At 44.7% G+C, this 26,117-nt stretch overlaps 2 protein-coding genes across 3 annotated transcripts in view; both read right to left on the reverse strand.

Annotated features, from left to right (window-relative positions):
* Positions 1-6,608, reverse strand: part of LOC149342390 (organic anion transporter 3-like) — a 43,276-nt gene extending 36,668 nt beyond the window's left edge. Inside the window, exon 1 of one of the 2 annotated variants that reach the window (XM_089544665.1) lies at positions 6,469-6,608. The gene's annotated coding sequence lies outside the window, so the exon portion shown is untranslated. The remainder of the gene's footprint in view (positions 1-6,468) is intronic. The other variant, XM_089544664.1, reaches the window with a different exon arrangement.
* An 18,319-nt stretch (positions 6,609-24,927) lies between these two features.
* LOC149342392 (solute carrier family 22 member 7-like) overlaps positions 24,928-26,117 on the reverse strand; it is a 29,657-nt gene continuing 28,467 nt past the window's right edge. The window contains exon 10 of the mRNA XM_089542158.1: positions 24,928-25,852. Within this exon, the coding sequence (XP_089398284.1) occupies positions 25,741-25,852 (112 nt within the window). The 3' untranslated portion in view covers positions 24,928-25,740. The remainder of the gene's footprint in view (positions 25,853-26,117) is intronic.

The raw sequence follows: 26,117 nt of genomic DNA on the forward strand, positions 1-26,117 counted from the left end.
CAAAGTGATTAGTTAAACTGCCTTTTTAATACATTTGCGCCAGCCTTCGCTTTCGGGTTTCATTTTTTTTTTTTTTTTTGGGGGGGGGGGCGAAATTCGGAGGGCAAGTCGTATTACGCAAGAGAGAGTTTCATTATGCGAGTTTTCTTTCACTTATTTTTTCCACCAAAGATAACTGACCTCTAGCGTTCGTTTTTACGCGTTACATGATATGCTCTGTTTTTGCTCACAGTTTTATAAAACATCCATATTTGCAGCGCTAAAGACGAGACAGAAGGAACACAGCAGAGTTCTTTTTTTTTTGTGACTTGTGCGTGTTGCTTCTATCTTGTATTTAACGCTGTAGATATGGAATTTAAAAACGAACTCGCCCAGCATATTGTACTGTGGAATTTCTAAAACAACTTAGAAGTCGCAGGTTTTATGAAGAAACTGTTTGCCAAGAGAGACAGTTCTTTTTGTTTCTCATATACTACAGCTATTACTTTTTCCATGTGCATGTACTAGACCTGCCTACTGTTGCCTGCCTTTTTTTTTGTATACTGCAAAAACATTCATTCAGTGTCAGAGTACACATTTGAAACGTACAACCTAATTGGAGAAAATCTCTGCTTTTCTTCTTGCCTTGTTCCCTTACAACTTTGAAGTGAGACGGCGTTAGCATAGGTAGAGCTCGTACAATGGTGCTACTAAGTTGCCATGATACCGTAAAGGTGTTCCGGCCCCTCGCTTCTGCGACCTACTTCGGGAACCCACCTTCAGGTTAAGCGCTGAATGGTTATTTAATATTCAGAGAAGTTTTAAATAAGAAATAACTGTCAACATCTGTACAACACCATACGTCACCGCACGTCACAAACTGGAGCTGGGTGTATTGTTAAGGAAAAAAAAACAAGCAAAATGCCCCAGGGAAGGGGCATACTCGCAGCTTTGAACGACGGCCATCCAGCAGAAGGCGAGGCACTATAAAATGGCTTCAGAGAAGGTGGAGTGGAGTTTCGGAACTGTTCGTAGTTTATTTCCCTCATTACTTGTGCCGTAGGCACCATGGAGGAGTAGCGCTATATGAGAGTGCAGGATTTTATGTCAGCATAAAATACTTGTAGCCACAAACTGGTCGTGAAAAACATTGAAAATAAAGACATTTAGTGACGCGCGAATTACCCTTTTTTTGTCAAATGGGGTAATTGAACATTTATATGAACCATTTTGAAGGCCGTAAAAGTTGAATGGAAGGTAAATAAAATATCCTGAAAAACTATAGCTGAAAGGTATCAGGTAATTGGATACTGTGCGGTCACAGATTCGCACGTTGGAGACCTACCAAAGTGAATGGAATAGCCAGCTGTCGGGCGTGGTTGGAAAAAAAAAAGGGCTTCTCCTAAGCCTTGTGATGGCTTCGGGAGAGATAAGGGGTGCATTACCAGAAGCGCAGGTGTATTTCCTCGCCTAAAGAACCTTACAAGCCTTTCTTCAGAGCAGGCGTCTAAGAACCGATTCCCGATAATGTGAACGTCTTGAATGCGCGCTTCCTGTCGTCGACGCAATAGTCACTGCTACTTACTAATTATGCTGCTAAATATGTCGAGGACTATTCACTTTTTTGCTGAATCCTCGCAGTTTAAAAGCAGTCACCTAGTTCCGGACTTTCACCGTAAAAGCTGCAATGCTTCCAGCCACTTACCCCGACATACGCTTCGGTACTGACACGATGTGCCTCCTTCAACGCAACTTGTCCTGTGCTCAAGGTGACTTGGAGAAAAATACCGGCGGCGCGCTGCTGCTGGCATTGGTACGTCGGTACATTCTAGGGTTGTCAAGCTTCAAAGGCGGCACCGACAGTGCCGTCTGAGCTCCTGAAACTTATCCAGCACAAGAGCACACCTCTTGTGAAGATAGGAGTAGCTCGTCTGCCCCTCGGAAGTCTCCTAACAACAAATATATGTCGTGACAACAAAAACTTGACCTTCTTCTCTAAAACGAGAGCCATTCTGGGCAGCAGAGGCACACCGCAGTTGAAGCGCTTGTCACAGACAAAACGTCACAGCAGGTCGTCACATCAGACACAACGCAATACGCCTTCAATAACAACTAAAACGGTCTCTAAGTCCAAGGTCATAATAATAACGGAAGAGCCATACAACAATTTGCAGGAGGATTTCAGTGAGCGGGTTTTCGATAGAGCGTTAAGATGGGCTAATGGGTTGCTGATGTATAGAATTAACGCTAAAACTTGACGTACAGAAACAAACAAGAAAAGAGCTGGTCTGCTTCTATGGGTTCTATTCTAACGCGACCGGGTTAAGGCTACCGTTGAGCGGAAAACCCGGCGTCGTCCCGGCGGCGTTGTTGCTTCGAGAAACCCACGTCATGCGTGACCTCACGCGTAGATGTTTGGAACGAAAATAATTTAAAAGGCGACTTGTAACGTAAATTAAAGGTCGGCGAATGTCTAAAACTACTTAACTTTAAAAAGTAGTGGACCGTACGTAAAGACAAATTTCCACAAAGTTTAGTCGCGATTCCGACCAACGATCCTGAGGTCGCCAGCCAGACATTCTACCAACTAAGCTTCGTAGGAACGTTGACTTGGCTAAGGTGCAAGAGGGTTTACGTTCATCTGCTATTTTAGTTTTAAGTTCAGTAATGGGCAAATTAGGGAAGTGAACTATGCACGTGCTAATTAGAGGGGTACTAATTAGAGCAACGTTATGTACGCGGACTGCAGTGTGGAATGTTCAAAGAAAACAATGTGGAAACTGTGTTGTGATAACTGCGATAAGTGTGCGAATGTGAGCAGGGAGCAGTGACTGTTTGTCAAGAGAAACCGCTGTAGGGAGCCAGTAAAACTACTGCGCCATACCCTTAATGGAAGAGTTTATGTGTCCACCTAATTATTTTTGTTTTGCTGTAATTCAATGCGTCATACTTTTTTTTGAATTCGCAACATTACGGAGGGAAAACCTGAGGAGGTCACTGCTACAAGAGTGTCATGCGCCCGAAATTGGTCATGACGTCAGAAGTAACGATACTATTTTGATTTTCGCGCTGAATGATTACGAGTACGTACCTGTAATGGCAAATACAAGGAACTTTCATTAAAATGACTTAATTTAGAGCCTTCAACAGTTAGATCTGGACCGACGTTTGAAATGAACCAGCACTGGATTGGGAAACGTGGAGCCTTCATTCTGTGCAAATTAAGCGCTCATGGAAGCCGTAACCACACACATATTTGAGGTATGCAGGTCTAGAAATGTTATTGCGTTTAGTAACAGACATTTTTCGCGATACATTCAGGGTTTGTAGAAACCATAACGTCTTATGTAAACGTAACGGTTTCTAGAAACTCTGAATGAAATAATAATTATATGAAATGATAATAACATTTCTGTTTGATTTGCGATTGTCGGCTTAGAAAACTATGGCTTGTTGCATAGTATTGCTGGCGAATCAAGTAGTACTCCACGATAGGACAATAGATTAACACGAGCATGCTTTGCGCTACGATGAAGGACACATCCAGGCAGAAAGGCAGCAATAAATTCTGTAAAAGATGTATAGTGAAAGAGCAGAATCTGCGAAGCCAATTTGGTCCAGCCTTGCCACGCCGGAAGAGTTGTTTAAGTGATATGTCTTAGGCGAGCATGTCAAATTCTTACGTGAACCCTACGAACCCTACCCACATGCTCTCAGTTGTGTCGCAACTTGCCCTACGCCTGTATTGACCATGAAGACGTGACTGTGAGGCTACACTTGTAAACCAGATAGCTCGCATGGTAAAAGTTCTAAGACATCACAGAGAGAGACAGAGAGATCTTTGCGACTTCTATGTTTTCTTTGTTCCGACCTCATTCCTTCCTTCTCTTGCACTTGCTGTATTGTGAAACATCTTATGATCGCTCAACCAGTGGTACCTACATGGTCTCTAATTTCAGGTACTCTGTTTTATGGTTGCCCTTTCTGTTATCGCTGCACGCACTTCTATGATTACTCTTTTCAAGGCGAAGCCACTGTGCTTACATCACTGCTCGCTTATCTTCGTCCCCTGTTCGTTGAGGAAATGACTGAAACAACGTGGTGCTTATCTACGCATGTGAACAGTGTTTAGTCAAGAACAAATAGCACCCGTATACAGATTTCCGAAATATGCATCTGTAAACAAGAACTCCCAGTTGTACCGACGAAAATGGTTGGCGCATTAAATGTGGCGAGCGCGCTTCATTCACAATATCTTGAAATTCCCGGTACTCTCCCGCTCGTAAGCTTTGCGGCATGCAACATTCGAACTCGGAAATATAAAATAAACAAATGAGGTTATGTAGCCACCAAAAGATGATTTCGACAAGCAAAAAATCCATTATGCCTCTCGCGGTGGAAATCGCGTTGTGTTTCACGACTTATTTTCGATCTGAGATTGTTCGTTACTTATTGAAACGTTTGTGAATAGTTTTGAAACGATATGCAGAAGGCAATGGTTTAACAGTTATCGGTGAGAAAATTGGTGCTTGAGCTTTGCTGGTTGTAGAACCTTGAAAGTTGAAAGAGCTGCGGCGAGTACAGTAGATGTGTTCACAGCCCTTCTTCGCGTAAGGTTAAGCAGTTCATCCCCGTCCTGCCCACAAATGTTACAGTTTTAACAACGTTCTCGCTTGCCTGGTCGAGATTCGACTATAAAGGTGCAGTAAAGAGAAATCTGAGCTCGTCTTTTTACCGCAGGAACTCAATCTACACTATCCGAGCATTCTCTTAGAAACCTCGAGTTATTGTCCTGCGTGGCGGATTTTCCTATTAAAATGAATTTAACGTCCCGGCTCTCGCCTTTTTGTTTTTAACTCACCTCCGGAAAGAGGAGGAGTCAACCAACGTATGGAGCTCCTTTCAGCCAGTCGCGTAGCGGCTTTGCTTTCGCTTTTAATTTGCTTTTTAGGTTTTCGTGAATAAATAGTTTCAGTCGCAGACTGCATAGCCGCAAATTAGGCCCGCGGAAGTAAAAATACTTTCGGACTCTTTGCTTTCGCAGATCGCTACGTATCACTCCGCCAATGGCAGAGCGCCAAGTCGCAACGCGGTTGGCTGAAAGGCATGCACTTCACGCGTTGGATGACTACTGCTATTTTCGGCGGTGAGCTCAAAAAAAAAAAGAAAGTCTGCAGCCGGGACGATTAATTCGATTTAATAGGAAAATCGGCCACAAAGGACAATAATTCGGAGTATCTAAGAATGCTCGGAGCCTGCTGATCGAGTTGCCGCGACAAAAAGACGAGCTCAGAATCCTCTTTAGAGCACCGTTAAGTGAATGGCATGCTCTCTGTTTGTTTGTTTTTTTCTGTATTAAGTATGTCAAGCTGCGTTAGCAGCTTTTATCCTGGAAACCATCCAGGAAAGTCTGGTGAATAAAACTAAATTCAATTGAAAGCGTGGATGTGTCAGCAGGGCGTTGCAGTCACACATTGAAGCTAGCTTTGAAAGCAAGAAAGGATGGAGGAGGCGCTTCGGTAGAGTTTGCAAGCTCTGTGCGACCTCCAAAGGCCAACCGCGTATGACCGCCGCTTTATCGGGAGAGTGCAATGGCTTGTCTCGCCCTGTTTTGTAGACCTACTTGCGACCGGTGGGGAAGCGGGCAACCATAGCACCATTTAGACACGCCTGGAACAATTGCTTCTCCTCGTACTGGGTACGCAACTGCTTGCAGTTGCAGTACGTGTATGGTTCGTTCAAGGCCAAGCGATATGTTTAGCACAGGACAGCAGCAATCACGCTGCTGAAACATGTTCTTTTTTTCTTGTCGACCAGCCTTGTTGCACATGTTGATGGAAAGAGCACGCCGCAACAGCCTTGAGAAGTTTTTTCACCGACATATTCTTTCATATGTCCGATTAGTAAATGAAAAAATTCTCAACTTCTTGAGCGATCAGAGCTACGAAAGTGGCATTGGGAGTGAAAAACTTGAACATTCGAAATTGGGTTCGTGTTGCAGGTCTATCTAAGAGGTCCTTTAATCTAGCTGCCTGCTATAATTTGCAATTTCTATAACGGAAATGCAACTACTTAACTTTGAATCTGAAATATTAACTACAGGGGCCACCAAGAATACGACGAAAGCACAATGAATGAACTGTAATAATGTGAATGGGCTAATCGTCCTTTTTTGTTCATGTTTTACACCTAAACACCAAGAATGTTTTTGGTTTTTTTTTTTACCACTCTCGTCTGTAGAAGTACTTTAGGCGTGTGGGCCCGTAAACCTGTCCGATTGTGAGTGTCAGAAAAGACAGTCGCAAGCACTTTCTTTATCAAACAAGAATCACTTCTCAAACACGCGTCAACTTCGATCCGTGCCGAATTTATCTGGTGAAATGTTTACTGAAGACACTCAAGACAAAAGTCTAACATTTACCTGAACTAACCTCTTTTGTTTTTCAGAGACGGACAGAGAGGAAAACAAAATGACACCAAGGTACTCACGTTGCCAAGATAAAACTGCACGCAGTCGGCGTTATCCGCTGCCATCATTCGCTGCTGTGAGCGAAGGCGAAGAAAACGCGCGCAGATTTCGCGCTGACGTCCTCTGCCACAAAAGCGCGCTCCACAACAGCGGGAGCCTCGGAATGTCTTCACGAGCGGGCGTGGACCCTGAGACGCCTTCCTCTGCAGAGTGACGGCGGGGGCGATGATATGGACGTATTGCCTTCAATAAACGGGTGGTCCTGTCTCGTAAAACGCTGCGCACAGACAAAGCGTGGGATCAGACACGTCGTCGGGTCGTCGTCCGCATGCGAAAGCGTGGGCAAACAGTCCGGTAGGCAGGCAGAGAATCTCAGCGTACGCGCTCGCTAACAGCTGGGAGTAAGTTCGGGTGAACAACACCCATCCAAAATTAATTCCCAGTCTCTCGATTGCACTGTCCCGGGATTTTTTTCTTCTTAAAAACCGGCTTTCTTCTCGGGGGAAAAAAAAATGCTACTATTGACCTTGGTTAAGAGAGGAATGAAAAACTGCAGTGTATTGGCGGGATTCGTTTTTTTTTTTTCTTAAAAACCGGCTATCTTTTCGGGGAGAAAAATGCAACTATTGACCTTGGTTAAGAGAGGAATGAAAACCTTCAGTGTAAGCGGTGGTGCAGAGCACATTACTACGAGTCATTGATGGGCCATAAATCCACGGACGCAGTGGTTGGAGCTATCGACGAATAACCCGAATAACAGTCATGATGCAACGCTGAGCTCTCGCTGGGCGGTTTCATATAAGATCATGCAATGGCTGCCGGATTGCCATCCTAAATTTGCCTTATATTTCTGCATGTGATTGCCTGGTGACTGGAAAAATACTTTGAAGCATAAACAATTCGTTATCACAAGGATCTAGACTGCCACGCTTACGCGTACCACTGTTTATGCCAAGGTTAGTCACGGATAAGTGCAATTATATTGCGAGCAGATGCTTGAAAGTTTATGAACGATGTCTATAAGCAGCGTAGAGTACGCCCAGTTTGTTTGGTTGGTTCTTAGCTTTATTTTTCTTAAATCTGGCTCATACCATACGGAAGGTTTTTTTTCTGAATTCGAAAGTCTTTATCTAAAAGATTAAACAAGGCATAACAGCAAATGCTTAAAGCTACATTCCACACAAACTAATATTATAATATAAAATCTAATTAAACGACTTTTACAGATAGAGAAATAATAATCCACAAACTTCAAGAGAATAATGAAATACAAGAACTTTAGATAGAGCCTAAAAAGAACCAGTTTGATAACTTTATACTCTGCCCAGATATTTCGTCATTTAAAAATATTTACAAGCATGAAGAACGTGCCGCATATTATTGCTGATGCAGTAATTACAGCGCCTCTAAAGAGATCATTTTTTACCCATGCCAACGTTTCTGCCAAATTTAGTTAAGAATAACTTGAAATATCTTGCAAATCTTCAGAGGACATCTGTATTTGCAAAGCCAATATCCACTTATTCTCGTTCTCCGAATTAAATTTTTGCAAAATTTAAATAGGCAATCACGCAGTTTTCTTTTGTTAAATTTTAAGGTTTTTATCTAAGCAATGAAATGAACAATGGATGTTGTTTGCACTGCGTTATATTGCTAAGTCACTCAGGACATGAACTGCGAAGCATGATCAATGAATTAGACAGGCAGAGCAGAATGATGGGGCTAAAAATTAACATGCAGAAAACCAAAGTAATATACAACAGTCTAGCAAGAAAACAACAGTTCGCAATTTATGGCGAGGTGCTGGAAGTAGTAAGAGAATATGTCTATTTAGGGCAGGTAGTGACAGCTGATCCGGATCATGAGAGGGAAATAATTAGAAGAATAAGAATGGGGTGGAGCGCATATCGCAGGTTCTCTCAGATCATGAATGGCAGTTTACCAATATCGCTCAAGAGAAAAGTATACAACAGCTGTATCTTACCGGTACTCACCTAAATGGCAGAAACGTGGAGGCTAACAAAGAGGGTTCAGCTTAAGTTAAGGACAACGCAGCGAGCTATGGAAAGAAAAATGATAGTTGTAACGTTAAGAGATCGGAAGCAGGCGGAGTGGGTGAGAGAACAAACGCTGGTTAATGACATGCTAGTTGAAATCAAGAGGAAGAAGTGGGCTTGGGCAGGGCATGTAAGGCGAACGCGAGATAACCGCTGGTCCTTAACGGTAACACAGTGGATTCCAAGAGAAGGCAAGCGTAGCAGGGTGCGGCAGAAAGTTAGGTGGGCGGATGAGATTAAGAAATTTGCGAGAATACGGTGGCCGCAACTGGCGAAGGATAGAGTTAATTGGAGAGACATGGGAGAGGCCTTTGCCTTGCAGCGGGCATAGTCAGGGTCGGTGATGATGATGATGATATCTGCAGTTACCTACTAAACGATAGAAAATTCACTGACACATATTTGATGGATAAGGTCATATTATTGCTCAAAATTGAAGAAACTGCACATTAAGTTTATTTGGTTAAGAAGTAAAAAACAATTATTGACAGGATTTCTATTTTCTATGCAGGAATCCTTTGTTATCATAAACAGAAATACGGGACACACGCTTTTGGTTTCCTTGCATGCCGCTGCTTGGCGCATGGCTCTGAACATTCAGAAAAAACGCGTTGGCAGCCACCGCGACCTAAGAAAGAAAAAGAATGACCGAGCGAGTGGCATCGGTGGGCTAAATGCCGCTATGCTTAGCGCCACTCGCTGGGCGTTGTACTGAATTCCTTTAAATGTGAATACTCATAAGCATTCCAAAAAAATGTCGCTTAATATTGCTGGCAGATAAAGCTCGTATAATGAGGCCCTTCTGCACAACTCGACACATCGTTAAGCTGTGATGCAACCTGTTTTCTGCAACTTGTAGAAAAGTCTGGCAGTTTTTTTGGTTTTAAGATAGGCAGTCAAGTGTTAAGTAATTGAAAATCTTAATGTGAAATTTTAATAAATGCCTCCACAGCTTAAAACACTCTTTCAACAACAAACTCCTTCAACGACACTGAGATAGCGCGACTGTTTGAAACAGGCCAGATGGGTACTCACACATGTCTGAATCACTCCACAGACCTTCCTTTTACCATAAATGACCCCCTCCCAAATCTAAATATTTACATCGCCCCTTTACTATTGAACGTGGACCGCATCAGACATGAGTACCAACGAAAGGCACAAGCTCTTGGTCATACCGGGATCGCAAGTAACGAACTGAAAGATCATCATGCCCATGGCACTCTACATCGGGCACCTGTGATCCCTTGACCATATGCGTCATCCGGACCGGAAGCTCTTCAATAAAAGAGGCAAATGAACCGTACACTACGCCAACCTTCGAGAAAAAAAAACAAAAATCAGACCATTCCATCACCTCAATCCATACCCTCCACTTCTCCTACCTCTCCCATTGCCTCTGTAAAGCCCGTCAGCCATATACAACCACCATGTTACCCCGACCTACCCCCCAGTTCATTGAGTACTTCTTTGAATCGCCTCGCACCAACTGCAAGACCAGCTGGTCTTCGTGCTACTAACTCAGTGGCTGACGCAAAAGCCGCTGAGTTGTCTCAGCTTCGGTGCGTGAAATCGCAAAGAAAAAAAAAAACAGCTCCCTCGGCGCGCATCAGGGCCTCGAGCTCTTTTCGCGTCTGCCAGCAGTGGCTACGCTGCAGCATCAAATAAATTTTCGACAGACGTCATGAAGCACTCTATAGCATCGACGAGTTTTTGATAAGAAGCTCAACATGTAATACCATCATGAACACGATCGAAGGGGTAAACGGCTACTTCGTAAATGCCAGAAAGCGCACGCTAGAAGCTGAATATCCCGGAGAACGTGTTTGTCAAGCCTATACTTAACGCAAAAAGCGAAAGGGCAGTGAGTTTCTCGTTCGAAACGGAGGAGCTGCCAGACGAAGACGACCAGCGCTTCATGACTGCGCTATGCGGACGTTTGGGCGTCAGTTTGCCAACAACGCATTTGGCTTTCCTCGTTAAGTTTGTAATAGACTTTGGCTCACAGAAGAGCTCTGTCGCTAAAGGCTGCTCGTTGCCTCGTCGATGCTAAGCCATGTAGCAGAGCTCCTGTTTATAGCATCCAATGATGGCCTAATCTTTGAAAAGCTTAGGTCGGAAATTCTTTTCACCTTCCACAGGTGTGGAACGCGTACATAACGAGCCATACTACATGGCCCAGAAGCAAACGCTCCTGGGTTGAAAACTTTCGATAAAGGCTGTACATGATTATCATCGCCATGGATAAGCAGAACAACTACTGATGAAATCCGCAGCATTAGTGGCGGTCGCCTGTAAATTTTTTACTTTCCATCGCAGGCTGAGGGCTGAGTCGTCTTTACCCTCACTTCTCTCTTCTTCATTAGCCTACTAGTCGTGGCCTGATATGTATTTGCAGAATAAAACGCTCGTTCGCTTTCCTCACAAAGGTGAACGGTTAGTCGCAATTCGCAACTAGTGGGTGCCAGCCAGATACACTGCTTGGTACACTTATTATCCAGGTAATTTATAAAGGGCTGGGTGTGCCCTGTTTCCTTGGTCTACATAGTGCTGTCTAACTTCTTTCGCTCCCTGATTTCTAAACACGTACCACTGCTCCTTGATGAAATTTTTGACCGTCGGATTAATTTTGGTCGTACTCTGTCCAGGTCCAGGTTTTCACAAATTGAGTTCACTTATTTGCTTCACCTCTTTAGCAGGAAAGACGTTTGCAAGCAAAAGCTGGCTCTACGGTTTCCATCCGTAAGAGTGAATTTACGCCGGCTAGAGGCCGAAGTGCCAATGTGAACTATAACACTCTGAACACAGGGTCTCAATCAGAGGGAATACTACTAGCGGCAAGAATATCTACGTTATGATATAAGCCATGAAAACCGTGAAAAGAGACTGGACCAACTTTCTGACCATCTTAAGAAGACCCCGGTTAGCAATTTATCAACTTCTATCATCTTGACCTACCACCGGAGATTGAAACATAGCTGTTCCACCCTCGCAAGTATCAGTTTGCAGCCTTCTGGCAATTGCTCTAACACCTCGACGACACTGGCCTCGTCAGGCCTCTAGCTAGTGTGTTCCACGCTCCTGAAAGACGACCCCCCCCCCCCCCCCCCCCCCCTAAACGTAACAACACAAGATGGTGTATTAATTAAGAAGGCCGCGTAGGTTGAAAAAAACACGTTTCTTCCAGCTGAACATGAGCCATGCTGCCACAGCTGATGCATCCGTCGTATAGATATCGTAGAACCTTGGTTGAACTGCCAGCGCGCCTGCGCGACTTTTGTTATAAAGTTGCTCAGAATGTTTATTGTGTGTCTCCCCAGACTGTTCTGCTGTGTACAAGCAGGAAAACGATGCCCGTTACAAGGACGTCTATGCCGTTGACAATGACCCAAATAGGACTAAAAACCGTCCCTCTCTTTACTGCTTCAAGCACGCATGAGTAGAATGAGGGTCCTTCTTTAAGAAAAATACGCCTCTCTTTCGCTCACTCAGAACGTGAATTTAGAACGCCTACAAATAGTTTCCAAGTTGCAAGGCAGTGGCGTTTTTCCACTTGCTTTCAAAGCATGCGCGAAATAGTGCATTTTGCTTCTCTTCTCTTGCACGCCGCCTATAAGTTGTCGCTAAGTCAACAGTTTCTTGATAAGATAACACTAAGAGAGGGAGAGTATCAATCCTTAAGCTGACTGCTTCGCAGCAGGGACCTCGAATTGAGGCCTACGAAGGGGTGTAAACGCGCAGAACGTTCTTACAGGAGAGTCGCAAAATTCCACAGAGCTGACATATTGCAGTATATTCGCGGGTTGCGAGAGCTTACAGTGTAACCTGCGTGACAGCTCTGCTCGTCGAAATATATGCAATGTGACTGAATAGAGTGTCCACTGAACGAAATTACGCTTAGCATGTATAACGTTAGGTTACAGCGTTGTGCAAAGCTCTGGGAACTCGCATAGCTAAGTTCATATCCACCTGTCTGGCCAACAGCATCTCCACACACACTGAAAACAGACGGAAGAACACTCAAAAAGAAAAAGAATTAGCCAGAAAATAAATAGCCCGAAAGTTATGGGGTGTTTGGAGGTAAAAGCAGCTGGAGCATATGCCGGAATATGCATGGGTAAGATATTAAGCAGCCCTAATTCGTGAGCGGAAGGTTATTTGAAAACACTTTTTTTTTTCCCACAGCGAGATTTCAGCTTGCGATCCCGCTTTATCCTGTGAAAAACGTTTCGCACTTAACAGAAGAGGCTTACCATTTACGCGTACATGCACAAAAAAATAAGAAAGTTGGAGCAAATAGGAAGCCATTTTCAAAAGGAAGAGGTCTCCAAAGCCCTTCCGGGCACACCCTGTTTCAATCTCTACTCACTGGGCGGATGAGGAAGCACCGTTGACTCGGTGTTCCGACGTCCGATTCCGACAGCTGCCCAGCAGCGTAGCTCGCATTTTCTTCCGCTCGCAAGGGCGCCAAGGCGTTCGCCTCGGAAGCCGTGTTCGACCGGATGCAACGTGTTGCGACAGATTGGTGGCGAGGCGAGCACACGTCGACAAAGACCCGAAACGTGCCGAACGAAAGAAAGCCACAATAGTGGGGTCTCTCCTATACACTATGCGGCTGCGCGGACACAAAAGATGATGTACAGGGCTTAATGCACTTAATGATACCCACGGAAGGAGTTGTGCTTGCTCGAGGCTTCTGCCGTGCCTGCGCCAATTATTACGGTAACTACTGAAACAACCCGCTGCATGCCGTGGTTCTTTTTATAGGTTCGGTGATCTAGTTTCCGCTTAATCCGCATTGCTTCATTTTCGTTTCTTCTTACTATCTGCGTGTATTTAGAAGCTATCACTGGTCAATTGGAATTTCTATTCACGTACCTGTTAGCTTTGGGCACTGTAGTGCCCTTGACGCTTTCCTAACTGGTAGCTTGCAGTTTGTTGAGTTTTGAAGTGCTTAGGCTGCAGGCATGACTCGGTGCTACTCCCAACCACCAGCGTCTTCTTCCCCATCAATGAGAGTAAAGGGGTGCTTGAAAGATTTAGGCAGTTACATTAAAAAACTGAAGTTTTTGGATGAACTTAAAAATTTCTTAACCATATCTGGGTAAGAAATTTTTAAGTTTCAACTCGCCTTGCCATTCTATAGAATGGCATGGTGGGTTGAAACTTCTGGGAGGCGCGAGTGTTCGTAGGTCAGAAAATTATGCATTATTGTCGACGGTTAATTTTTACACCGAAAACTGTATTAGCTCTGTTTATAAGCCATTATGGGGCCACCTCGACTGTCGTAACGCGTTTCGCGTAACACATACCACTTTTGAGGTTGAGGTGTCCACCGTGAAAAGGGACAGCTTTTTTTATCTTTCCCATAAATTACATAGGAAGGCTCGTGGAAAAAGCTGCATAACAGCTTCAAGTGCTCGCCACCCCCGGATACACATGGCAGCATTGGCAAACAGACATATAGTACTTGTGGGCCTTTACTGCGCCGTTCCTTTCTTTTAAACTAACCAGCGGCTGTCACTCCTGCCGTTCACTCTCTTCCGTCGATTGGAGAGAGTGAAAGCACACGGGCGCCTTATGCCTCCATCAAAACGCGGAAGCCGCAGTCAGGTTCGAGTTTGGATGCTCCAGCTCAGCAGCCGATGATGATGATGAAAGACTTTTATTGGTACAGGGGGGTATGATTCTACCGACTCTTAAGGCGGCAGCCCTCACAAACACTAGCTGGGGTCACTAGTACGGGACCCTAGTGGCGTCGACCGCTGACCGGGCGCGCTCAGCCAGGGCCTTTTGGGCCTGTAGGTCGGAGCAGCCGAGCAGGGTCACCTCCCAGTCCTCCCGGGTGGGTTGGGGAGAGAGCGGATAGCAGGGTTGGAGGGCTGGCCCACACCATGTGGTAGATGTCCGAAGATTTCTCCGCACTGTACGGACAACTACCCGAAAGAGTGCGTGTGGTGTGGGGGCTACGCCACAACGTACCACGCCACCTGGGGCTGCGAAAAAAGCCCTTTACTACCAAAGGTAAATAGCCCTAGTCTAGAACAGTGGGAGGCCCTCCTGGCTGACTCCGACCCGAGCACACAGCTTATGCTGGTGACGAGGGCCAAGGCAGCGGCGGAGGCCAACGGGATCCTGGACTAGGGAAGACCGACCACTGAAGCTCCACATCTATCTATCCCCATCCCCCTACTCCCTAACTCTTCCTTTTGAAAAAAATAAATAAATGTTTTCACTACTACTACTACCCGAGAAATAAGGGCCGAAGTGTTTGAAAGCTGCCAGGAACAGCCAAGTATTAGTATGCAGGCGGAGCAGAAGCCGCTCCTCCGCCTTTGAGAGACCTTTACACGGGCGGGGATAAAGGCTGCAGCCAGATTGAATAAAACAATTTATTTGAAAGAGTAAGCAGGTGAGAATTCGAGTTCTTGATTTTCTGATCTTCGGGGTCGGAGTGGAGGGGGGGGGGGGGGGGGGGGTGGGGAGCGGGCGGGCGATGGCGTCAGCTGCCTCATTTCCCTCATGGCCCATGTAAGCAGGAGCCCAAACGATATTCCGGTGAGCGGGGTCCCCGGTGTAGACGCTGCTTTGCAGAAGGCGGTAGGCTAGGTACGGTACCCAGCCCTGCTCTCGACGTTCCGACAGGCCCCTCGCGAGTCGGAAAAGCGCATTGATATCCGATCTGAACGTGCAAGACCGCACCTCAAACGGTGGTGCTGACTCATAAAGCGGTAAAGCGCACTGGCCAAACGATTTCGGAAAAGAGAGGCTAAGCCAAGTACCTAAACGTGTTCGAAACAAACAGGCCAAAATCAAGTAGCTAGACAAGCTCGTACAGAGAAGCCAGACCAATCACCTAAATGTGCCGTAACAGAAAAGTAAAGCCAAATAACTATTTGTGTGTTAGGTTGACTCGTCGCGCGCACAAAATGTCTGCAACTATGCTTGTGCCAGCGCTACTGTCCTGGTTCAATGCATGCGCTAGACCAACCTTACCTGCCGGGAGCGCCGCTAATTTTAACTTTCGCGGAATAATGAGCTAAAGTGCTAATATTAATTATACTAATTTTTTTTCACCAAACGACCAATTTGGAAAGCAGAGTAGGAGAGGTAGAGGCTTGGTATCAACGAACCGGGGTTCTGCTTCGACATTTGTGATTCCTGAACAGAGTATAGGTGAGGAAAACGACATCAATCGGAAAATCAGTGTGCATATGCCATACTCCAGGAAATTAGGGTCAATTGAGTGATGCTGATGAAGCTCTTATTCACTTAACCTCAAGCTTGTTCGAACTCTTTTTAGTGGCATTGACCATCTAGGGCTTTGAATATACACATGTACCATTCAAGTGCGAATCAGACGGGTGCACTCAAGGTCGTGCCATATCTTACTAAGCTCCAGGTCAAATTTCTATGGCACTACAACAGATGTTAGGCAGGAAAAGGAATGAGGTGGGCCTTTGTTCCCGTGCCGTGGGTAGTGGATTATTAGTTAATCAGGGTAGAGGTACGGATAGGGAAAGGTGAAGTTGGAAAGCCGCTTCGAGGTCGCTACGTCTGAGGTAGTCCCTCCCCAGGGCACGAGAACGAATTAGGCTCGCCTCCTTCGCTTTCCTGACTAGCCTTGGCTGCAATGCCCCATGAAGTTGACCGCAAGTACAGCGCTGTCATACAGCAGGAGTCACAGTGTCAGACCATGGCGAGTTGAAAGAGGCATGTCCCAGCCAGGCAGCTCATTTAGAAGAGCAACTCAGACATTCATGCTTACTTACACGCACTACACTACTGCATTTTGCAGTCACAATAGTACTTTGTCGCCATCTCACCAAGTCCAGGATTCTTGGACAATTTTAACTGTGGGGCAACTGTGGAATATTGTAAGGTACGGTTATGAAATACTAAAAGTAGTTGGTTTATTGTTTTTTGGGGGTTTAACGTTCCAAAGGGACTCAGGCTATGAGGGACGTCGTAGTGAAGGGCTCCAGAAATTTCGACCCGCTCGTTAAAGAACCCACCTGGGGTTCTTTAACGTGCACTGACATCTCACAATACACGGGCCACTAGGACTTCGCCTCCATCGAAATTTGGCCGCCGCGGCTGGGATCGAACCCTCGTCTTTCGGGCCAGCAGCCGAGCGCCATAACCGCTAAGCCACCACTGAGAGGCACTAAAGGTAATGATCCATTCTTCAGATGCGTAGTAAAACCTTTCCCTTAAAGGTTTTCCATCGCTCGCATCAAGTGGTTCAGACTGCTTTAAAAAACTAATGGGGAATGTTTTTGACGATAGCAAAAACGCTAATAGCAAAAAGATATCAAGCTTGCCAAGGCAAGATATGCGGATATATTGATTGTTATAGTGGAATCTTGCGGCATATAAAAAAAATTACGTGCATAAACAACTTACGGCTGAAATATGCGCTAGCCCAGAATTTCTGGGATGAGTCGGTAAGTTAAAACTTCCCTCTCCTTTCTTTACGTATTCCTACCTCTGAAGCCTTTATATCTCGGCCGTCACACTTCGCTACGATTGAACGAGTATTTTTGATTGGAGAAGCCCGTATAGATTCTATGGCTTGTATGAGAAGTGATCTCGGATTAGGACTTTTAAGTCAGGAGATGACTTTGGTAAATTGAGTGCGAAATTAATTTTTCGCTAATATTGCCTTCCGTAAACTTTTGACTGCGAGTGTATATAGCATCAATTTGCCCTAGCGCAGTATAGTATGGCATGGTATGGTATGGTACGGTATGGTGCAGTATAATACGGTATGATATGGTATGGTATGGTATGGTATGGTATGGTATGGTATGGTATGGTATGGTATGGTATGGTATGGTATGGTATGGTATGGTATGGTATGGCGGCGGCTAGCGCAAGACAGGGCAGATTGGCAGTTACTGGGATAGTCTTATTTAGTACAGTGAACGTACCTAGGAGAATGGTCATGATAACATTGATCGTGGTACCGGTGACATTAATGGTGATGACAGTTATTAACTAATATAGGCGAGCTTTTTCGGGTCCATCAAAATATGTGCTTGCGACGAAAACTCTGTGATCTCTGTTCGGTGTTTTAGTTACCAGCGCGAGGTCATGTGGTTGTGACGTGACGACCTTTTCGACCGACTTCTTTTTTCTCGACACGCCAACACCAGCGCTAAACACGACGTCGGGTTCGCTGCTGAACAGTCATTGAATTATATCTATTATCCCTGCAATACTTAGCTACTGTACTAACAAAGATCTCGCGATATATATACAGGATGTCCCAGGTAATTTTTCCCAGAGTTTAAAATACTCCAAGACACTATAAGACGACGCGACAAAATGCATGTCGTTGGCTATTGTATGCAGCAAGTCACATTATATTTGGTGTTCTGCTTAATTGCATAATTTGCCGACAATAATTAACCAACTTCGCAAGCAATGCAGTTAGGCTAAAAATTGCATTGAGAAAGCTGTAGAATGGTCGGAAAAATGTCCGATTGAACTGTTTCTAACTGAACAGAAAAATAATCCCAATAACCTTATATACTGAGCGCAAAGAACAATTTTAATGCTACAGTCGCATGATGAACACCAACAGTCATGTTTTGTAGCGAAAGCTACACTAACAGAGCTGCGACGCATTTCGCCGTGAGCCTCCGAATGACCTTGAAGCGACCTTTAGATAAGTTATGGCTAGTGTTCCTATGCACATGTATCTAACCATGTATGGTCTAATTAGTGGACCACCTTTGACCTTGAACTGTGATCTTGAACTTTGACAAATGACAGACATTTTGCCGTGAGCCTCCGAATGACCTTGAAACTGCCTTGAGATACGTAACGGTTCCACATCTGCCTTACCATGTGTGGTCCATCTTGGTGCTGCTACACTTGACCTTGAATCTTTCAAGTTATCGGTAGAAGGCGGTGAGAAGCAACGTGATAATCGCGTGGTGTGACGATTCAATTTACAGTTGGGACGTCAGGGTATGGGGTATATAAACCGGAACTGTGCGCTCTGCTTTCGCAACGTGAAAACTCGGTTGAGAAGAGTTGAACCACTTGCACTTTTTCGTGTTTTCTTTTCTTTGCATATGCTTTATTGTCAAGATGTTACTTCTTTGTGCACGATTTTTCGTTTCTGTGGTCGATGTGCACCGCTGTTTTTCGCGTCTAGAACTTCCGTGCGTGCTCATGCAAAACTTTTATTTCCAGTTCACTGTTTAACCACGTCCAATTTTCACGACTGGACTGCTCTAAGACCTTTAAAATTTCCTCAACTTGTATTTTATTAATCAGAAAACACTTTCAGTATTGTGGAGGGGACGGCGACGTCGTTGCCAACATGTACGATGAATTTCTTTCGTGTGTCGTCACGCGGACCTCACGACGGAACTCCACTCGTCGCTTCCTGGCTGTCTGGTTGCCCTAACCAGTTCCAATAAGTGTGCACCTTTGCGCCGTACTTCTGTTCGTCGAAACGGCGCGTAGAATTTGTGACATCGTTGCAAGCGATCTCTTATACCCCAGCGAATTTATTATTTCATTCATATCTCGGTTGAACAAGATCTATTCAGCACAACGACACAGTATGTCGAAATCAGGCAGGAGGAAAAGTCGGTCGCCCTTTACTGAGACCATCGCGTATGTATACATATAATATTACTTAAAGGGAGACTGAAGCACTTTTTCTGAAAATCGGGCTGGCAGCGGCATCCTATAGTTTTTCATGCTGTATACTGGAATATCGCATCCAAATAAGGCAAAAACAAGCGCGAATTGCCTTTTTTAGCCGAAATATGCGGCCTGTGCCGCGGGGCACGCCGCGCTGCGCGCCGCCGCCCGTGATTGGTCAAGAGAGGTCGTGACGTCACTTTGAGGACTGGAGAAGCTGCCGATGCGGATCCGGCGCTGCGTTGAGGGCAGATCGCAGTTTTCCGTGTCGTTGTAAAAGCGAATACGGCGACTATTTTTTTTTTACTGACCACCGAAGAAAAGGATACTACAGTTTGCTCATTCCACGTATCGCCTGAAACCAAAAAAGACACAAGCAAAAAATTCTATGCCTAGCACAAGCATACGCCAGCGTCAAAGACGCGATGCAGACCATGCGTAAAAGGTGCCAGCACACAACCTCGGCTCGTATTCTCGGAAAGGAAGGGGTGCGAACAATACTCAAGTCAATTACCACCACCGGACGCCTCCTGGCTCGCCCGGAATAGCGTCATCCTAAAGAAAAGGCCCAAACCGCTGTGTAGAAAAAATCCTGTTCTCAGTACCCGGCGTTGCAGGTTGGGGCAAAAAAGTATTTCAAGGAAACGATGAAGGAGCACAAAGTTGGTGTCAAAATTAGCGAAGCGCAGTGGCCAAGCACTGCGAGGCATGTGACCACAAGATAGTGACGCAATCATGGTGCGCTGGTAACCAAGCCAAATACGGGCAAAATACGCTTCACTCCTGGCGCGTTCAGCAGATGCCAGAAAATATTAATCGAAGCCTCGGAAACGTTCGCCCTTCCTAGATTTGCAGTTTAGGTTCAGTGAAGTAGTTGCCAACTATATGTGTGTTTAAAAGCCAAGCTAGCTGCAACTCGCCCACTGCCACAACTTGATGAAGAAACCGAGTAGGGTTGCGGTGTTTTTTTGCAAAAACTCGTTTGGCATTCATTTCTCTCATAAATTTGCATCCGAAATCAACGTCGAACGCTTTCATTTTAATTGCTTAGCTAGGATTAAACGAGATGCCGCATATGAAGAGCTTCGATGCTTGCTTGCTTTGCTTTATTGTGCTTTGCTCTGCTTGCTTGCTTGCTTGCTTGGACACGTCGAACCGAGTATAAAATCACTAACCGAGCCTTGCTGAGCACGTCTCAGGTGGTCTGGCCGCACCTAAGCTGAGGAGAGCGACACATGCTTAAGCCTCTATAAGGTTTCTTCAGGGGCTAAGTGAGCATGTTTCTACTTTTAAAAGAGTCGCTTCTTCGGAATGGTGACGCGCCTCTTATGCGCGAGGAAATCGATGGAACTGTGTCATGGTTCAGCCGCGCCTTTTCGACAGAAATCTCCAGAAATCACACTAGGACAAGCTCTGCCTGTAGCCGCTCTTACGAAAGTGTTTCGAGCAGAGTAAGCTTGCTTTAGTCGGCTTGAATTCTTCGTCACAGCAGCGAGCGGTTGCGCTGCGAGCTTGTGATCTTGCGGAAAACAGTGGAAGACGACACAGTCGGGGCCGTAGTTGTTCGTAGACACGAACGCAGAGTAGTACCTGTTGAATCTGATTCTCAAGGTCGGCTGACACGCTTTGTACGTCACAACGCACGCAGTACGAGGAACAACGCATGCAGCACGAGAAACAACGCGCGCTGAAAGCGCGCTCGGGTGCGCCGAAGCATCCCCGGCTCCTCACCATGACGTCACGCTGGCCGACATGGACGAGGTTTCCCTCTCCGCTGTACCCCTCTCCTGCGCTCGCGCGGGGCGCGGGAAATTTAAACATCGCGTTTTTAATTGGTGATTTCGCCACTATTTTAGCCAAAATCGAAAAAATAATTTCACAGACGTGATCAGCAATGACACTACTTCAAAACCCTAGAAGGTTAGCTGATTCCAAAACCGCCTCAGTATCCCTTTAACTTGTATTTTACCCCATTACAACTGACAAACATAGAGACGTGCCGAAAAGCATTATGAATTACGCCAACGGTTTACAGAAATAAGGAGGACTCTTAAGCTTCGGCTTAAGATTAGACGCTATAACGTATTTTCCTTCTCTTTTTTCTTTCTTTAAAATTGCTTTAACATCAGTACACATCCCCAACAAGCTTCACTGTTATACATCATACATACCATAACGCGTTCACTTGGTGCTCCTATAACACGCTTGAACCAACGACTATTTGTTGCATATTAAACCAAGGTTTCTGTGACGAAGTCATTGAAGTGGCAGAGGTTCTGCTTAAAGTGAAAGTGCATAATTTTTGATTTCATACTAACCGACATGGCTGTGGTGTTTCTGGTGTCACAAAAGGCAGCGAAGAAGCAAAATGCCTTTGTGGCAGAAGCGCTGCGCGCCCGCCTGGCATGCATTCGGCGGATTTCTTTTTTCATTTGACACCACTGGGAATATTTCCGTCACGTTTTTGCGGCCTTCTTCTCAATCCTAGATCACGGCAACGACTTTTCGAACACTTTTCGGAACACTTAAAACATGTTCAAAGAAATTGTCGCATAGATGTGTCGGAGTTCGAGAGTCAGTAATTCATCGCACACGAGGTTGGGCACACGCTAGACGGCTGCCGTTTTCGCACGCGCTCAGAGCCTCTCACGTCAAAGGGAATTGCTGCCTTTCTGTTATTGCCAGGTTCCCGAAGCTGATAAGGAGGGCAGCTATCACCAGTCGTTTTGACTTGGAGGATTTCCTAAATGACAAAAGATAACGCGTTCGCCGCCTGACATTGCAGGGTATGCAAATCCGGAGTAGCTCTTGCTCTTTTACAAGAGGTCGTCGTTTTCGCACTGCTCTAATTAACTCACATACGGCGTCGAGGCCTAGTAAAACTGGGCACGAAATTTGGCAAGTGCAATAGTAACGGACTGCAAAGGCCGGTTGGAATAGCAGAATTTGAAAATTACAAGATTAGAGTTGTTATTATAGCATCACGCAATACGCTGACTAGCATGCAATGAATGAAGAAAGTCATTTCATGCAAATGGATAAATTACTCTCCAGATATTATTTTTGAGAGAAGCTAGTTTTGTGACTCCATGACGTGAGGCATTTCCTCAATTTCGTTAACCGAAAGTGAAAGGCAAAGACATCAGATTCACTGGTCGCTCCACGCCGTTGGCAGACGAAAAGCCCAATCACGATGGGAGTAGTTTCGCGGCAGTTGTCACCACCTCGCATGGACAATCACGAGGATGGAGCCGAAAATTAGGAAGCGAATTTCTGGGACGATTCTACTAAATGTAATTGTTTAAAGTTAAGGCTGGTTCTAACTTCACGGTATAAACATTCCTCCTGAGTGCATTCACTAAAAGTTCATTAATGAGCTTCAGTTAATTAGGCGCCTGACGGCGACAAATATCATCTCACTTTGCGACCATCTAGTCACATGACTGATGTACAGAGGTAGAGTTCACTTACCTATACGGACCAAATTTAAAGACATCTGTAAACCTTGATTTTGCTTGCCCTGTAGGTGTCTGTTTTTATTTAACATTATCTGGTTATCTTTTCACACATGTTCCTCGAGATACGTACTTATATAAGGGGTTGTTTCTACACTATAACCGCAAGTCTCTAGAAAATAATGTTTTTAATTCTAATCTTGACATGGCCTAAAGTACTGCCGCCGTCACAAGACCACAGAACTCGCTGGAAAGCCTCATTCAAGAAAACTCCCCCTTAAAAATTTTTGAAAAACCAAATAGTAAGTGGAGTCATACCAATCCAGCCTCTCTTCTTTGCTTTTGCTCTACAATGACGCCTCAAGTGGACCTAGGATTCAGATTTCTACAATAGGGCCGCATGAACACTTCGCATAAAATCCTAAAAAGGAGTTCATTTTGGGTTAGTACGAAAAGCTCGCGGTAAAAGTATTTATTAAGTGAAGTGAAGTGAAGTGAAGTTTATTTTTGACATCGATTTGTCAGAGGTGACGGGACAAAAGGCAATTCATTTTTTGCCTGACGTGGCCCCGTCACCCGTTACATTGCTCAGGGGGGTGGCAAATTACACAGCAAAGTACACAAAGCAAAACAAGAAAAGTAACAACATCGCATACATACTACATGAATTATATGTAACGATCAATGAGTTACACATAATTAACATAGATGCAATGAAAAATGAGGGAAACAACAACGCATAGCTAAAATGTCTCTAGGACAAAACAAAAAAAATTGAAATAGCAAACAATGAGATACACAGAATTAACATACAGGCAAGGGGAGAAATAGCACGCAAACCAAAAACAAGTAAGGAAGTTTTCGTCCACGTATACTGCGCGCTATGTAACAACACAAAAAAATGTGGTTCGGAAGATGCAACAAATATGTGCCCTTACTCCAGATGACCTTTATTTGCGCGCGCTCTTATTATAACTATAACTCAGTAGTATTCAAGGTACATGCGCGATTCTTCTTCCAAGTGCGCTGTCAGACTGCAGGCTACGTAAATCCACACATATCAGCCGCCCCGCCAGAACACGGAATATACTACAGAAATTCAATAAGCGATGAAGGCACGCCATGTTACACCGATTGATGAGTTACTAATTTATTTATTTATTTATACAGAATACCCCTAAAGGCCCTCGAGAGGGTATTACATAGGGGGGGGGGGGGGGGGGCACAGGCAATTGAACAGAATAAAAAAAAACCACAAATATAAAACAAACAACAAAAGCACAAATAAGACACACTGGATGAAATAAGTAAGCAAAAGAATCAATCAAAAGCACAAATAAGACACTATGCATGACATATAAGTAAGCAAAAGAATCAAAAGAATGGCAGCGCGGCAAAGAACGAAGATTACTGCATTATTAAAATTATACAAACAAAACACTAATACAATGAATCTTTTTAGTAACAAACCCTGCAAAAAAAGGAAGCCATGAACAAATAAAATAACAATGTATGCGAAGAGTTAAGCAGTAGTTATTGAAGATATAAGTTTAAAATATTTAACAGGATCAGTTGTGGTTGCGATATGTGAAGGCAGAGTGTTCCAGTCAGATATTGTGCGTGGTAAGAATGAATGCGCATAGATAAATGTCCTGCACGTGAAACGTCTAACTTTAAAGGGATGATCGCGGCGGTCAAAAATCGAAGTAGGCAAAGAAAAAAAGTCGTTATGAAGTGATGGATGATGATAAAGTTTATGAAAAAGTGACAGTCGTGCAATTTTACGGCGGAGACATAAATCCTGGAGACCTGCGCGTTTCTTTAAGGCTGTGACACTGGTGTTACGTGAATAATCGGAGTAAATAAAACGAACGGCGCGGTTCTGCAATGATTCAATGTTATTTATTAGGTAAGATTGGTAAGGGTCCCAAATAGCCGAGGCATATTCAATTTTAGGTCGAATTAGAGTGGTATAGGCATGAGCACGGAGGTGAGGAGGAGCATGCTTTAGGTTATGTTTTAAGAGACCTAATGACCGATTAGCAGATGCAAGCATAAGGTTAATATGGTGGTTCCATGCTAAGTCTGAATGAAGGTGAAGTCCTAAGTACTTATACGTGGTGACTAGCTCGAGTGAGCTATTATTTAAGGAGTATGCTGTTTGAATTCGAGACATTCGGTTAGTAAAAGACATCAATTTAGTTTTTGAATGATTAAGTTGCATAAGCCAGGTTGAGCACCATGCTGTTACTGAATCCAGGTCAGATTGAAGGGATTGGCAATCGGTGTTAGAATAAATTCATCCTTAGCGATGTGTAGGCAGGACTCCCAGCAGACTCCTTTCTACATGGACAGTACTTCCAGACGAAGACAAGTGCTCTTGTCGAAACGTTGGCTAGCGTACTGAGGATCCCCCTCAGCCCTTGTTCACCTTGATATGTGTGGCAAAACAAGATATGGGGGAGAGCAGAGACTGTGAAACGCAAGTGCATTCTACAGTGCGTTCGTTCAGTCAGTTCGATTTCGCATAGCCTAAAAACACTAAAAACCCCAGAGTATCGAAATATGTGCTTTTCCAATTGTACTGGCATAAAATCTTGACGCACAATTCACAAAAAAGTTATCGGCTGGAAAGAGTGCATCAAGAAATTTAAGTGCGCTGCTGAATGAAACGCGAACATGAGCTGGAGCGCACCTGTCGAAGAGATGCTATTCCAGCGCAACCATAGATAAAGTGTTCGTCCTTTTCTACGGCACAACTGCGGGTGCACTGGGAAAACACACACACACACAAATGTAGGGTTTTTACATAGTCAACCCGTGTAGGCACGAAAACATGTGTTCATTCTTCGCCTCTTTTTTCTGGCATCTTCATGAGCACGAAACCGTGTTTCTCGTTGTTCGTCTTCACACTTCCTCTCCACTCGGCGGAAGCTGCCACGACGCCCTCCTCCTATTGGATACAGCTTGCGCAACGCTCCTCCGAAATAACCCGAGCTTAGAAGAGTTCCTCCGACCATCACACAAGATTCTTGGTTGGGTTTGGCCTCGTCAAGTAGTTCTTTCACACCAAAATGATTACGAAACCACAGGCATAGAAGTCTTAAGTCGCTATTCACTTTATAGTATTGTATATCGTTGGCACAACTGCGTCGTCTTGAAAGCCCTTGTTAATGGCAGGTTGTCGAGTCACAGGTAGTTTTTTGTGAAATGGAAAGAGGCCAGCCCTGCGAAATACACAAAAAAATGCAAGAAATTATGAACACAAGTGTTAGGACACACTGTCGTAAGAGAAATATTGACGGCACATTGCATTCCAGTTTATTTGCAAAACAAGCAGGCTAAGCACGTGTTGCGCATTCCAAGCACAACTGTTGCGCCTTTTACTGCCACCAAGGCCTACTCCTCGCGACCGTTTTCGCCCCATGTTCCGTTAGAGAACGCTGATGGTTTGTTGTTATTTCACGAAACATCTAAAACTACACGTACAGG

The sequence above is a fragment of the Amblyomma mixtum genome, chromosome 5 (genome assembly GCF_055824585.1).
Source record: "Amblyomma mixtum isolate Tamu chromosome 5, ASM5582458v1, whole genome shotgun sequence".
NCBI classification, from domain to species: Eukaryota; Metazoa; Arthropoda; class Arachnida; order Ixodida; family Ixodidae; genus Amblyomma; species Amblyomma mixtum.